At 41.2% G+C, this 15,426-nt stretch overlaps 2 protein-coding genes across 2 annotated transcripts; both read left to right on the top strand.

Annotated features, from left to right (window-relative positions):
• The first annotated feature begins 274 nt into the window (after positions 1-274).
• Positions 275-10,112, top strand: LOC139715952 (uncharacterized). Its single transcript, XM_071627501.1, has 7 exons — positions 275-547; positions 1,434-1,601; positions 2,320-2,388; positions 3,388-3,456; positions 4,765-4,833; positions 9,110-10,068; positions 10,101-10,112. Exons 1-7 carry the CDS (start codon positions 481-483, stop codon positions 10,110-10,112), a joined length of 1,413 nt encoding a protein of 470 aa, XP_071483602.1. The 5' UTR covers positions 275-480.
• Positions 9,808-13,668, top strand: LOC139715866 (uncharacterized). Its single transcript, XM_071627400.1, has one exon. It carries the CDS (start codon positions 10,112-10,114, stop codon positions 13,286-13,288), a length of 3,177 nt encoding a protein of 1,058 aa, XP_071483501.1. The 5' UTR covers positions 9,808-10,111; the 3' UTR covers positions 13,289-13,668.
• The last annotated feature ends 1,758 nt before the right edge of the window (positions 13,669-15,426 follow it).

The following is a 15,426-nucleotide window of genomic DNA, read 5'->3' as shown; positions in this document are numbered from 1 at the left end:
CCGGTATATGCTCTTTCAAAAATAAATATAGGCCCTATTAACTGTTTGATGAAATCTTGGCATTTAAACAGCGGTACCCAAAATTCCATTGTCTGATTCAGTTTCTTATGTTCCTAAACTGATAGTCAGAATATTTCAGGAGTGATCTCCGACAGTGCACCGTTTTTGGTACCAGGACAATACACATTTTATTTTTTTATTTTTTATTTTTTACATTTGCAGCTGTAATCTGAGAAAGTTTTGTGTCAAAGTAGTACCTATTGACACATTAACAATTTATGTTTGATGCAACATATATTCAAAAACAATGACAAAAAGAATAACTTCAAACAACAGTAATACTCAAATTACTTCTTGATGTGTACCCAACTGATATTGAATTGAATAAGCGCAAAGCCAGTTCGTAGAACTTTGACTTACGCACTGCTTGAGCAACAAATTTTATTTTTTCTACCAACAGGCAAGTGTTTTGGTGACAACATGGCAGGGATCGGGGAAGGACTGGTCAGCAACATGAATATGGTTGAAGAAGTGATTGTGGAAACAGGTACGGTAATTTAATCTTTCTTTAATTTCTGTTTGACAGATAAACTTTGTAATTACTATATATCTCCGTCAAGTGTTGTCAATTGACAGAGATAGGGAAGAGTGTGGTTCAGGTTAAAATTAGGTTGTTTTCTTTTCCTAAAACTTGATTTGTTTCGCCGTAGTTTAGCCTACCATTTGCTGATCAAAATATGTGCCCCCTCTCCCATTCCTTCACAATATGCATTGCGTCATACAGGATTTTTGTGTGTGTGTGTGTGTGTGTGTGTGTGTGTGCATGCCTGTGTGTGTTTAAGGATTATCTTTGACAAATAGGGCCAATAAACGAGGGATTGCATGATATGCATACGCTCACTGGGCGTGTACTTGAGGTGTAGGGTTAAAGGGTGTGTACACTTCTGGTCGAGGTGAGGATTTAGCTTTTAACGTTTTGCAAAATATTCAGAAACCACTCTATGAGATGTCAAAGAGCATGCAATTCTAAGGGGTATCAAAAGTTTATTTGATGAAAATTGGTTTTGGAATGGCTGAGATATCCAAAAACAAGGTGAAACAAAGTGATCCTAATAAAGTTGTGGCCTTTTGCCTTTTATTATTATCACATTTTTGGATACTATTATCTCATCCATTTGAAAACCAATTTTCGTCAAATAAACGTTGAATCCTTTTTGAAATAACATCTTCTTTCGTATTTCATAAGAGGTTTCTCATTATCTCATTTAAGAATGTTCGAAACATGAATCCCCACCTCAACCAGTACTGTACAGTCCCTTTGATACAATAATGTAGGGATTGCCTGCAAAGTTGGGTAGGTGCCAGAGTGCTGAGTGGTTTTGACTCAATTTTGTGTCTGCACGTTTCTTCCTGATTCTCGCTCATTTGTTCAGTAATGCCAGGCGACAGCTTCGCCTTTCCAGAAATGATGGAGAGTGGTGTTGCCATGGAGGCGGGCGGAGCCGGGGAGATACAGCTGCAGCTGGTAGAGCATCCAAAGGGTAGGATCCAAGTGGTGGCGGGGACTAATGGAGACATTATTCAGATCGTGGATCAGACTGGTAAATCTTCCCATCTCTGTCGCTTCCTGCCATGTCATGTTTGTGGTATCCCAACATTTGGCGCAGAAGGAATCACAATGGTAGAGATTGGTGTTCGACATCATCTTTGTTGGACCTTTAAAAACATAACTTAAAAACATAAATTTCTATGGGTCTTTAAATAGCAAAGGAATGTAAAGACTTCCTGTCATAGAAGTCATATTTTTGACAAGAAATTATGTATCCTCTGGTTGAAAGAGCTTCATTTGATAATACGTACATATTTTGAACTATTTCAGTATATTTGCATGTTTGTTTTGAAAAAAAAAATCATTGTATAAATGGAAATATGATGTAACTTTCTTATGATGACCCAAATACTACACTATTTGTGAAATAATTGCTTTGTAACATCATTGTGGGCTGCTTTGTATGGTCTCTGTCATGTAATCAAATTACATGTTAAGCAATGCCAACATGTCTGATGTAATGCTCAGTATTTTTTTTTAAATATAACCCTAGGTTTCATAGTTCAGTTTCCATGCATTGTATTAGTAGGCCTCCTATTTCTATTACAAGGAAGGTGCAAATTTATTTTTTTCCAACAAAGATATATCTTTCCAGCCCTAAGAATGCTTCAATGCTGTTTATAAAGCTGACATCCCTATAAACAATTGGTTATTCTTCATCTTCCCTGTCATCATTCTTATTCGGATTTCATCCTTGATTTTTATTGCAGGAAATCATCCTGGAGTCCAAGCAGTGATCATGGCCGGCGACATGGCTCCAAAACAGCTTCAGATATTAGGTTGGTTCTTGGTCAGAGGCAGGGACCTCCACCACAGAGGTCAAGTATTTGCTGCTTTGTCTGCTAGCAATTTATTACACACAAAAACAGGAGGTTATTAGGAGGTTTACAAAACCGATTGTAATATTTGAAGAAAATTGTTTGTATCCCTGTATTTAATCTTCCAATAATCTCCACCACAAGGTCAAAGGTCACAGGCAGGGTCAATGAATTTTAGGGCCTAATGTTAGGTTTTTAGGGCCCAATGTTAAGTGTTTAGGGCGCATTTAGATGATGGACCATAACTTTTGATTTGTAAGTCTATTTGTGACCAAACTTGGATGGTAGAAGTACCTTGGGGAGTTAATGGTCACCACAAGGTCAAAGGTCACAGACAGTGGTCAATGAACTTTTAGGGGCCAATGTTAAGTTTTTAAGGCACGTTTCGATTATGGGTCATAACTTTTGCTCCATAAGTCCGTTTGTGATTAAACTTTGGTGATAGATGTCCCTCAGGGAATTGATGGTCACCACAAGTTGAAAGGTCACAGACAGGAGTCAATGAACTTTTAGGGCCCAATGTACTGTGCATTTAATTATGACTCCTAACTTTTTATCCGTAGGTCCATTTGTGAACAAAATGAAAGAAAAGGTGTTGTACGTTTGTGGGCGAGACACATTACGGCACTTGCCTTGTTTTGAGTGTTTGGTTTCATTAGTCATGTCATTAAATTACACGTTAAGCAATGCCAACATGTCTGATGTAATGCTCAGTATTTTTTTTTTTTTTAATATAGCCCTAGATTTCATAGTTCAGTTTTCATGTATTGTATTAGTAGGCCTCCTATGTCTATTACAAGGAAGGTGCAAATTTATTTTTTTCCAACAAAGATATGCCTTTCCAGCCCTAAGAATACTTCAATGCTCTTTATAAAGCTGACTTTCCCATAAACAATTGGTTATTCTTCATCTTCCCTGTCATCATTCTTATTTGGATTTCATCCTTGATTTTTATTGCAGGAAATCTTCCTGGAGTCCAAGCAGTGAGCATGGCCGGCGACATGGCTCCAAAACAGCTTCAGATATTAGGTTGGTTCTTGGTCAGAGGCATGGACCTCCACCACAGAGGTCAAGTATTTGCAGCTTCGTCTACTAGCAATTTATTACACACAAAAACAGAAGGTTATTAGGAGGTTTACAAAACCGATTGTAATGTTTGAAGAAAATTGTTTGTATCCCTGTATTTAATCTTCCAATAATCTTCACCACAAGGTCAAAGGTCACAGGTAGGGGTTAATGAATTTTAGGGCCTAATGTTAGGTTTTTAGGGCCCTGTGTTAAATTTTTTGGGCCCAATGTTAAGTTTTTAGGGCGCATTTCGATTATATACCATAACATTTGATCCGTAAGTCTATATGTGACCAAACTTGGATGGTAGATGTACCTTGGGGAGTTAATGGTCACCACAAGGTCAAAAGTCACAGACAGTGGTCAATGAACTTTTAGGGCCCAATGTTAAGTTTTTAAGGCACGTTTCGATTATGGGTCATAACTTTTGATCCATAAGTCTGTGATTAAACTTAGGTGGTAGATGTCCCTCAGGGGAGTTGATGGTCATCACAAGGTCAAAGGTCACAGGCAGGGGTCAATGAACTTTTAGGGCCCAATGTTAAGTTTTTAGGGCACGTTTCGATTATGGGTCATAACTTTCGATCCATAAGTCTGTTTGTGATTAAACTTGGGTGATAGATGTCCCTCAGAGAATTGATGGTCACCACAAGGTGAAAGGTCACGGACAGGAGTCAATGAACTTTTAGGGCCCGCGTTTTGATTATGGGTCATAACTTTTGATCCGTAAGTCTATTTGTGACCAAACTTGGATGGGAGATATACCTTGAGGAGTTGATGGTCACCACAAGGTCAAAGGTCACAGGCAGGGGTCAATGAACTTTTAGGGCCCAATGTACTGTGCATTTAATTATGACTCCTAACTTTTTATCCGTAGGTCCATTTGTGAACAAAATGAAAAAAAGGTGTTGTACATTTGTGGGCGAGACACATTACGGCACTTGCTTTGTTTTGAGTGTTTGGTTTCTGTAGTCATGTCATTAAATTACACGTTCAGCAATGCCAACATGTCTGATGTAATGCTCAGTATTTTTTTTTTTAATATAACCCTAGGTTTCATAGTTCAGTTTTCATGCATTGTATTAGTAGGCCTCCTATGTCTATTACAAGGAAGGTGCAAATTTATTTTTTTTTCCAACAAAGATATGCCTTTCTAGCCCTAAGAATGCTTCAATGCTGTTTATAAAGCTGACCTCCCTATAAACAATTAGTTATTCATCTTCCCTGTAATCATTCTTATTTGGATTTCATCATTGATTTTTATTGCAGGAAATCTTCCTGGAGTCCAAGCAGTGAGCATGGCCGGCGACATGGCTCCAAAACAGCTTCAGATATTAGGTTGGTTCTTGGTCAGAGGCAGGGACCTCCACCACAGAGGTCAAGTATTTGCAGCTTTGTCTGCTAGCAATTTATTACACACAAAAACAGGAGGTTATTAGGAGGTTTACAAAACCGATTGTAATGTTTGAAGAAAATATATTTGTAACCCTGTATTTAATCTTCCAATATCATGCCATATATTTCAAAATTGCACAATATTTGTGATGATTATGAAAAGTTTAATAGGAATGATAGTAAGAAAAAAGGAAAAGTGGTGTTCAGTAGAGTAAGCTTGCCCTACAGGTGTTGCCCTGTAGGTACAGCTGTATTGTTGGGTTTTGCTGTACAAATAGCTCAGTAAGAAGTACATCTACAGTGCACTCCCGTTACAACGAACACGGTTATAACGAAATTTCGTTATAACGAAGTATATCTTCTGGTCCCAAAATTATCACCATTAAAGTCTATGGTACAAAATTCGCTTATAACGAACACGGTTATAGCGAAATTTCCGTTATAAAGAAGTCTTTTCCGAGCGCCACAGACAAAGAATAGCAAAAGAAATGTGCTCCGTTATAACGAAATTCGAATTGCTTTCGAAAATACGTAGCGGAACCACAGCGGAACAAACATTTATAGCGTCTCTGCATGGGTGAACGCTTCACACCACTGTGTGTTCGCTCCTTGTGTCACGCACAGTTTCTGAGGGGAACTAGCGTTTATCATTGTAATAAAATAATCCCTTCACATTTCACATAGCTTTCCAGTGAATGATGAGTATTCAGCAAACATAATATATTATATACGTGGTTCCTTGGTTCGTTATATATGTGACCCTGCACCTCAAAACAAACAAAAAGTCGCCAGACATTAATTTTTAGTTAAGACCATATTCTGAAAGAGCAGACTTTAAGCTTTAAAATGATGTATAACTCAAATCAAATGGACTCTCCTAACCTATCTAAATATTGGAAAGAAAGCACAAACTCAGGAAAAGTGTGAACTGAGAAAAGAGGCTCTGAAGTACAGTGACTATTCAAGCGCTTAATCTTTACCAAACCGTGCTGGCCGTGCGATGAATAGGACAAAAAAAGGAAGTAAACCACCAGAGTAATAACAATGAAGGGATTATCAGATTAAATTGAAATTAAGCATGCCTCATTAACACATTCTGTCCATAATTAATGTCAACTTTCAAAGCAGTAGCACTATCCTGTCAAAAGTTATTAGAGTTTAAAATGAAGAGTGTGGACAAGTTTTTTTTCAGAAATGAAATAGGGATTCTAAAGACACACCTAATCACACTATTCTACCAAAAATGTTCGAGATAAACTGCTAAAAAACACACTTTCCTGCCTGTTTTATGATACCAAATTTTAGCATAATGTAAAAGAAGACCCGCTCTTTCAGAAAATATGAAAAAGTCAAGTTCGGCTAGGTTGACCCATATCACTTATTTTCAGTCCTCGCGCAAAATCAGTGTGTGCGACTTTATGTTCGTTTTGAGGTGCACGGTCACATATTGTATTTGTTAGGTTGTAACGAAAGAAAACTGCCGGTCCCGAGCATTTCGTTATAACGGGAGTGCACTGTACCTTGTAATCAGATGGCTTGGGTTCGGGTCTCAATGAGTCCAGCCCGACAGTTTCAAGTGGAAACACACCATTCCCTTTGGTAAGACAACAAAATTAGTAGTTGGATTTCCCTTTTTGTTACAGAGCCACGACTCACCTAGAATTGTACAGAAAACATCCCAGCAGAATGCAAACCTGATGAAGTGGTGTTCCCCGTATACCCACACTTGGGCAGATCCTGAAAGAACAGACCCTAATCTTTAACCCGTTGAGGATGAGTCCCAAGTACACTCTGGCAAATGTCTATAGGAAAAACATGTTGTGGGAAAATAAGGCCTTCCTAAACAGGTTAAAATGATGTACATGTACATGTACATATAACTCAATTTACATGGACTCTCCTAACGTTTCTAAATATGGGAAGAATACACACATTTCTGAGAAAGAGGCTCCTTAAGATAGGGTCTATTCAAGCGCTTAATCTTACCATGCCATACTTTGTGCAATTAAGAATCAGACAAAAACATACATGAAGTGAGCAACCACTACCGCTTTCCCAACTAAAGTCATTATTGTCAGCTTATTACTTCTCTTAGCAGAAAGGTAGAAGTAACTCATTACTTTTGATTTGAAACCATCATGGATCAAAAACTAGAATCACTGGATTTGATTTTAACCCTAACTAGGCCGGGGGGGCCTCCGAGGCCCCCCCTCGACGTTCCGCGCGATGTATCGCAATCGCAAAAAGCTATCGCCGCGACGTTTCATGACTTTTTTTTTCCGAGTCTCCCGCATCTTTTGACACCAAATTTGCGACGCCCGGGCGCACGGATCCGAAGTTACGCATAAATATGTACATGCATGTCAGACCCAAAATTGCTCAAAAACGTTAATTTGTGTACAATTTCAATGCAAACTGTGCTTACAGGCAAATTTCATAAAAGCATGATTATTTGGGTGTTTTATTGATTAAAATCAATGAATAACATGTTTTCTTGTTCGGAGCGGTGTTGACCCACCCCCCTCGACATTTCACGCCACGATTCCGCAACGCGCAAAGATTTTGCCGCGGCGTTTCATGACTTTTTTCATTTAAGTCTCCCGCATATTTTGAGACCAAATTTGCGATGTCCGGGTACGCCGTTCTGAAGTTACTACGCAATGTGTTTTGCATAAATGCATGTCAACCCAAAAACAGCTCAAATTCATGATTTTGTGTGCAAATCCAATGCAAATTGTGTTTTTTGGTCTAATTGATATAAATTAGATTATTTCAACTTTTAACCATTGAAATTAATCAATTCTAATGTAGATCAGCTTGGAAGAGTGCCTCCAGCAAATTTTGGCAAAAAAACAATAGAAAACTAAAGGTCGAAAAAATAGTAAAATACATAAGAAATTAACAAAACAATACAAATCAAAAGAAACTGATTTTGATTGCGCTATTTTTTTATAAGAAAATTGTTCGATATGTCTTGAGGTACTCTGACACAAAAATTTATCAATCTTTCAATCTTTTCAATGGAGTTATAGGTGAAAATATGATTTCATGCGTAAATTTGCATAATTAATTTATTCAAAAGTATAAAATCACATTTTTTCTACTGTATGACGATATAATCTTATAGTTGACATCCGGCTCTATGTACAGGCAAAATTTTGCGGCGATCGCGTGATGGGCGGCCGAGATCTGAAGGGGGTTTCAAATTGACCCCCTCCCCCCCCCCCCCCCCCAGTAAAAACTTGGTCTCAAATAGCCCAGTTAGAATAGGGTTAATGCAAATGGACTCCCCTAATCTACCTAAATAATGGAAAAAAAGCACACACTCTGGAAAAGTGTGAACTATTTAAAGAAAAGAGGCTCAGAAGTAAAGCGGTTATTTCAGTGCTTAATCTTTGCCAAGTCGTGCTAGCTGTGCGATGAAAGAGACAAAGCACAGGATGTATACCACCAGAACATCAGGAATTGAGGGTTTGTCAGATTAAGCTGAAATTGAGTATGTTCTATGAACACATTCTCTACATGATCAATGCCAAATTTCAAAGCGGTAGTGTTATCCTTTCAAACGTTATTAGACTTGAAAATGAAGCGTGTGCAAAGGAATTCAAGAGATGGAAAGGGGCCTGTAAGAGATACCTTGTCATTTTACTGAAAACACACATCACCATTCATGTTATGATTCCAAACTAAAGAATAATGGAGAAGAAGCATAACTCTTTCAGAAAATATGAAAAACTCAAGATTGACTTGGTTGACCCATCCACATTTTTTTTTCTTTTTTTTGAGTCCTCACACAAAATCAAGGGGTGCAACTTTTTGTTCATTTTGTGATGCACAGTCACATATTTATGTTCGGCAAGCTTGACTGTAGTGGCCTCTCTGTCTGGTAACATAAAGCATGCAAAATGTCAAAATGCCATGGGCATCTTTGCATGCTTTATTTGAAATGTATATTTGTTTTGAAAACTTGCAGGGAAAATACTAGGCGGTAAATTACACAGTAATTGTGAGTTTCGAAACCAATCTTGAAAAAAGAGTCTAACATGACAATTTAAATAACAAAGTAAACATAACTAACAAACAGACATAGACTAGATCTGAGTTTCTTTTTGTACACCACATCTTCCTGCAGAGTAGAGCTATGTATTGCTGATCCTCAAGGTATAAATTGTCTCATGATTGTATTTGTATTTCCTACATGTTGAATTCCACTATACAGTGAACAAGAGAGACCCAAGGAAAACTAAGGTCAAGGCAAAGCTGAAAACCAAACCTGAGTCTGTCAAGAAGAACAGCCTGGCCATCAAGATTTCCAAGAGACCGACCAAGACAATAACCATGAAGGTGGCTGCAACAGCCACAAGTATCATCTGCCAGTTCTGCTGGAGGGAGTTCAAGAAAGAGCGCCTCTATGAGGTCCATAAGAAGACTCATGCCAAGGAGGATGAGCCGTACGTGTGCCGATACTGCAACAGCTGCTTCGAGAAGGACTCGCAGCGGAACAGGCACATGCGAAAAAAGCATGACTACTTGAAGTGCTTGCAGTGTGGCGCCTCGTTTGACAACAAAGTGTTCTTTGAACGGCACATGCTGATGCACAGTGGGCAGCCAATCATGTATGCCTGCAAAGCTTGCGGATCAACATTCACACGGAAGGACTACCTAGTCGTACATATGGAACTCCACAAGTCTGAGATGCCTGCTGGCTGGGATCCTGCCAGCATTCTACCTGAAGATAGTGGTGCACCCAAGAAGAAAGGGACAAAGGTGAAAAGGGGCACACTGTGCTGTCCACGCTGCAATAAAACCTTCAAGACCCTACTGCTACTCCAGAAGCATATTGCTATGCACAAGAGGAGGTTTGAGTGCCATTTCTGCCCAAAGCGATTCACGACAAGGATGAGGCGGGATGATCATATGAACGTTCATGCTGAAAATTCTCCATACAAGTCCCAGAAGGTGTTGGCTGACAAGAGCAGCAGTAGTCAGCATAAAAGCTGCCAAAGAATCAGGGAAACGGGAGAGAAGCCAGACCAGTGTGCCGAGTCCACAGTGAGGAATCACCAGCTGCCCCACACAGAAGGCAAGATTGAGTGTGACGTGTGCCACAGAAAGTTCGCGCGAAGATACGACATGCGAAAACACAGATTGTGCCATGGGGGCCAGGAGCACAGGGAGGCAAAGCTTGTGAGGTGTGACACTTGTGGCAGGGGTTTCCTTAATGCCAGCTGTCTACGAAAGCACCTCAGGGGCGATAGATGCAAGGCGAAACTTCCAATGTGCTTTCTGTGAGCGGCATTTCAGTCGCAAGTCAGTTTGCACTGTGCACATGAAGGAACACATGGGTCTATCTGATGTAGCTTCCGTAGCAGAGGGCAGTCAAGGTGACAGCGAAAGGGGGAGTGAAGACAGAGGCAGCGAAGAAAAAGAGAGAGAAAAGACAAAGTCAGAGAGCTATACTTGTCCCATTTGCGGAAAGACCCTTGCCAGTTTTAAATCGCCGACAGGTCACTACAGCACCCATTTTGACAAGAAATTGTTCAAGTGTGATATGTGTGACCAATCTTATGCACAGCGGAGAAATCTGAGGAAACACAAACTGAGCCACAATGCGAGCAATCTAGCCTGCCGCAAGTGCAACAAGGTGTTCTTGGACAAAAATGCTCTACAGAGACACATGGTTATGCATTCGTATGAGAAAAAGTATGTACATGTATGTGATGTGTGTGACAAGGCATTCATTTCAATGGCCTTTCTCAGTCAACACAAGAAATGCCACATAGTCAGGGATACAAGAAAGAAGCCATACCAGTGCAACGAGTGCGAACGTTCCTTTTTGGACCGAAAATCTTTGAGGAAGCATCTGTTGATTCATGCAAAGGGCGACATATCAAGAATCAGGAAGATTGAGTGCGAGGTGTGCCAAAAAATGTTTGTAAGCACTTACCAAATGCGAAAACACAGGTTGTCCCACGGGGGCCAGGAAAACAAAGAGGAAAGGCTGGTGAGGTGCGAACGATGTGGTAGGGGCTTCCTCAATGCTTTCTTGCTGCGCCGGCACCAGGGGCATAAGGGTTGCAGGGCGAAATACGTGTGTGCTGTCTGCAAGCAGTACTTCAGTCGTCGAGCCGACCTCACTGACCATATGAAGGAACATGATGCCCCTATGGACGGGAAGTGGTTCAGGTGTGATATTTGTGACAAATCATATGTGAGGAAGAAATGTCTAAGAAGACACATGCTCAGCCACAGTGGGAACAAAGAGGTTTGCCTGGTGTGCAATAAAATATTCTTTAGCAAGGCCGGGCTTAAGAGACACATGATGACACATTCAGGCGAGAAGCCATACGTATGCAATGTGTGCCCAAAGGCATATGCCACCAAGAGCGGGTACAGATACCATTTGCTTATGCACGCAGGGATACGATCACACAAGTGCCCAATCTGCGACAGAGCATTCATCATGAAGAATGACCTCACAGAGCACATAAAGATGGTGCACAAAGTATGTGCTGCAGCCAACAAACCAGGAGCATGGAGGTGTCGCATTTGTGACAAGGAAATAAACAGCAATGCAGAGGTGGTGGAGCACAAGAATTCACACGTGGAGGCTGCTAAAAGAGAAAGAGTGTACACACAAGATGGCAAGCCCTACTCCTGCACCTCTTGTGATCGGTCTTATACCAAGAAAGCCTTTCTTGTGAGACACCTTGTGCAGGTTCATGCAGCCGAAAAACCTTTCAAATGCGACGAGTGTGACAATTGTTATGCCCACCCACTTTCTCTGCGGCATCACAAGTTGGTTCATGCCGATGCTAGGCCACATCTTTGTGACATCTGCGGGAAGTCTTTCCTTGATGGTAGCTCCCTGAATAAGCACAAACAAACACATTTGGACCAAAGGATGCATGCCTGTCAACTTTGTGACAAGAGATACAGTGACAAAAAGGGGCTGTACAGGCATGTGAAAATGAAGCACACTGTAGGCGGCACTACATCGGAAAGCCACCCATGTAAGATATGTGGCAAGGTGCTCACTAGTCGAGCAGGGTTGGTGCTGCACCTGAGAATGCACACCGGTGAGAAGCCGTTTGAGTGCCAGATGTGTGGTAATGCTTTCGCCAGCAAACAGCAGCTGATCGGTCATACAAGAACGCATACTGGAGAAAAACCTTATAGTTGCGAAGAATGTGGCCAGTCCTTTGCACTAAAAAGCACTCTACGGCGACATGCCATTACACACACAGATCTGCGGCCGTTTGTTTGCAAAATTTGCAACAAGGCTTTCACCGACCCGAGTACGCTTTACAACCACAACAGAAAACACACTGGGGAGAAGCAACACCAGTGCAAGGACTGTGGAAAAAAGTTTTGGGCAGCATATAAGCTTAAGAGACATAAGCAAAGCCACCTGAACCGGACTGTTTTTAAGTGTCATGTCTGCAACCAGCCGATTTTCGGGCAGAGGAAACTGACAGAGCATCTGAATGTACATGAGAAGGAACAGCAGGTCGCCTCCAAGGCACTAGCAGCAACCAAGACCGAAATGGAGCACGTCATAGAGAATGGTGGATATGGGCAACCTCTGCAGGAGACAGGCAACCTGTTCTCAATCCCAAAGATGGAGGAATTTGCATGTAAGGTGTGTGGGAAAACCTACAGCCACAAGAAAAACCTCGTCAGGCATCAGAGGCAGACAGATCATGGGAAAGTATTCGGGAAGGAATATGATAGGCTGCCAGCAACCGTGACGGAAATACAGCACACCATAGAGGATGATGGATCTGGGCAACCTCTGCAGGAGACAGACAACCAATCCTCAACCACAAAGAATAAGCAGTTTGCCTGTAAGATATGTGGGAGAACCTACAGCCACAAGAAAAACCTTCTTAGCCATCAGAGGCAGACAGATCATCGGAAAGTTAGCATTAAGGAATATCAGGCTCTGGCAGCAACCATGACAGAAATACAGCACACCATAGAAGATGATGGATCTGAGCGATCTCTGCAGGAGACAGGCATCCAGTCCTCAACCCAAAAGAAGGAGCAATTTGCCTGTAAGACGTGTGGGAGAACCTACAACCACAAGAGAAACCTCCTCAGGCATCAGAGGCAGATGAATCATCGGAAAGTACACAAGAAGCAACATCAGGCTCTGGCAGCAACTGAAACAGAAATGCAACACAAAGGCAACCAGTCCTCTACCCCAAGGAAGAAGCGATTTGCCTGTAAGACGTGTAAGATAACCTACAGCTCCAAGAGAGAGCTCCTGAAACATGCCAAGATACATTTGTCGCAAAGGCCATTTCAATGTGACATCTGTGATAAGTCCTTCAGCAGACGATTGCTCCTCAAAGAACATGCCGCCTCACACAAGCGAGACAAACGGTGCGCCTGAGAAATCTGCGGCAAGATCTTCCGCACCCAGACCAAGCAGAAAGTGGCACATGAACACTCACAGTGATTAGCAGAAGATTACAAGTGCAATGCCTGTGAAAAACAGTTCCTAGAAAAGAGGGCTTCGAGTTTGCCAGACCTTTGAGGAGAGCAGAGCAAAGTCCTGGGAGATCTCGTGATTTGATTTTTTTTTTTTTTGAAAGCTAAACTGTACTCTAAATTCATCTTTGCTGCAATTGGCAAAGACAACAGAGAGCTTTAAAACTGCAAAACCGTTGATTCATGCATTCTGGAGTGAACTTCATTTAACACAATTCATACTACATGTATGAGGATTGTCGGCTGCATGTTGGACTTATTGATGCAGATGTATGTGAACAATAGAAGCTGTAAGTGCAACAGCTTTTCTGGAAATTTTGCTACAAACATGCAGAGATTATGTCACCTCTGGTATACTGGACTCCACAGGATAGCCCTGTTGTCCTTTTTTCTTTTGAAATCATAGATTATCATCTCTATAAACATGCATGATTACATATACAAAATGTATATTGTATACATGAGTTCAGAAAGAAACAAACTGCAATGCATTTTTGACCAATAAATTCAATTTTACCTGACTAAGAAATGGTGCCCCAATGCCTTCCTCAGTAAAGTCTGAACAATAACGGTGTCAAAGTAAAGTAAAAATAAGTCATTTCGGGGTTCCACTTTTAGCATGAGCAGAAAAAGGTCATCTGTACCAGCAGAGCATGTTGGTTTTTAAATTCAGGTACTGCATGGTACCTCGATCTTGAAAGAATGCACGTTTTCAACTCTCTTGGAGGTGTGTCGCGTGTGAAGACTGGTCGATCATTTGTTTCACACTAAGTAAAAACAGCCCACGAGTTCGACAGATACGCACATGACTTTAATGGCCTGAATTCACGAAGGTGGTCCAAATGAAACCATGGTTTAAACCATGGACAAAAACCATGGAGCGCCAAGTGTTGCATGGAATATTCTGATACGAAATTGGTCATTTCGTCGACAAAATGACCGTTTCGTTCACGAAATTATCATGTCATGGACGAGATGTTCATTTCGTTACAAAATAATCATTTCATCGACAAAATGACTGATTTCATAACGAAATATTCCATGCCACACTTGGCGCTCCAACCATGGTTTCATTTGTATCATCGTCCTAAATTCGGGCCAATGTGTCGTTCTCATGGGCCTTGTTGGCTTAGTGTCAAACTAATTGGCTGTATGACTCATGAGCTGTATAACTAATGGGCTGTAGAACTTGTGAGAGCTCTGCATGACTTGTGGACTGTATTATTCATTGATGTCGTCTAGTGATGTGCACCCTATTTCTTTTGGCAACAGTGAACTCATCCACCATTAAAATTTTAGATACTCTGTTTTCTGGGGAGGGAGGTTCCCCCCCCCCCCCCCCTCTCTTGCTCTCTCTCTCTCTCTCACTATCCCCTGGTGCCAAGCGCATGGCTAGCTGAGCATCTCTCTCATCTTAGATTTGAAAATTGATGAAAAGATTAGCTGCTATACCGTTAACTCCAATACGATGTGTCCTCCATAGGCGTTTTCACATCAGCCCGATAAAAATCCAAGCCCGAGATATTTTTCGCAATTGCGAATTAGCGCGCTGTTTCATTTCCTATTCACATCAGCCCGAAGAGAATCATCCCAAATTGTTGTCGAGCTAATTCGACAGCTGAGTATGTTCAAACAGCATCAGTAATGTGTGTGCCCTCTCAAAAATTCCTCTTGATTTGTGTGCAGTTTGCCTCGATCGATCGGGTCACACACGCTACGCATGATGGGATGCATCGCGCTGATTTCTCGAGTTGTTTTGACATTACCAAATAGCACGCTACTAGCCCACTATTTCAGAAATTTCCCGAGTGGGACTCGAGAAATTTTCTCGAGCAGAGCGATACAATTAGCGCGCCAATTTGTGTCCACATCAAATAGAGCGCTATTTCGTGATCGGGTTAATTTCCCAAGTCAGAAAATAGCGCGCTATAACGAAACATTGGGCTGATATGAAAACGCCTCATGATGGCTTTTAACGGTCATTCGGAAGTAACCTAAAGTTTGCACCGAAATTAAGCAGACCATTTCCTAATTGTCAGC

This window comes from Diadema antillarum, unplaced genomic scaffold (assembly GCF_040938485.1).
Source record: "Diadema antillarum isolate AM-2024a unplaced genomic scaffold, OU_Dant_1.0 scf00000057, whole genome shotgun sequence".
Lineage (NCBI taxonomy): Eukaryota > Metazoa > Echinodermata > Echinoidea > Diadematoida > Diadematidae > Diadema > Diadema antillarum.
Note: the sequence above shows the minus strand (reverse complement) of the source record. Positions and strands in the feature narration are given on the sequence as shown.

Coding starts and splice junctions, on each gene's coding strand:
- LOC139715866 (XM_071627400.1), top strand. CDS start 10,112: ATGCCAGCTGTCTACGAAAGCACCTCAGGGGCGATAGATGCAAGGCGA.
- LOC139715952 (XM_071627501.1), top strand. CDS start 481: ATGGCAGGGATCGGGGAAGGACTGGTCAGCAACATGAATATGGTTGAA. Junction 3,457..4,764: donor AAAACAGCTTCAGATATTAG/GTTGGTTCTTGG, acceptor TTTTTATTGCAG/GAAATCTTCCTGGAGTCCAA. Junction 4,834..9,109: donor AAAACAGCTTCAGATATTAG/GTTGGTTCTTGG, acceptor TCCACTATACAG/TGAACAAGAGAGACCCAAGG.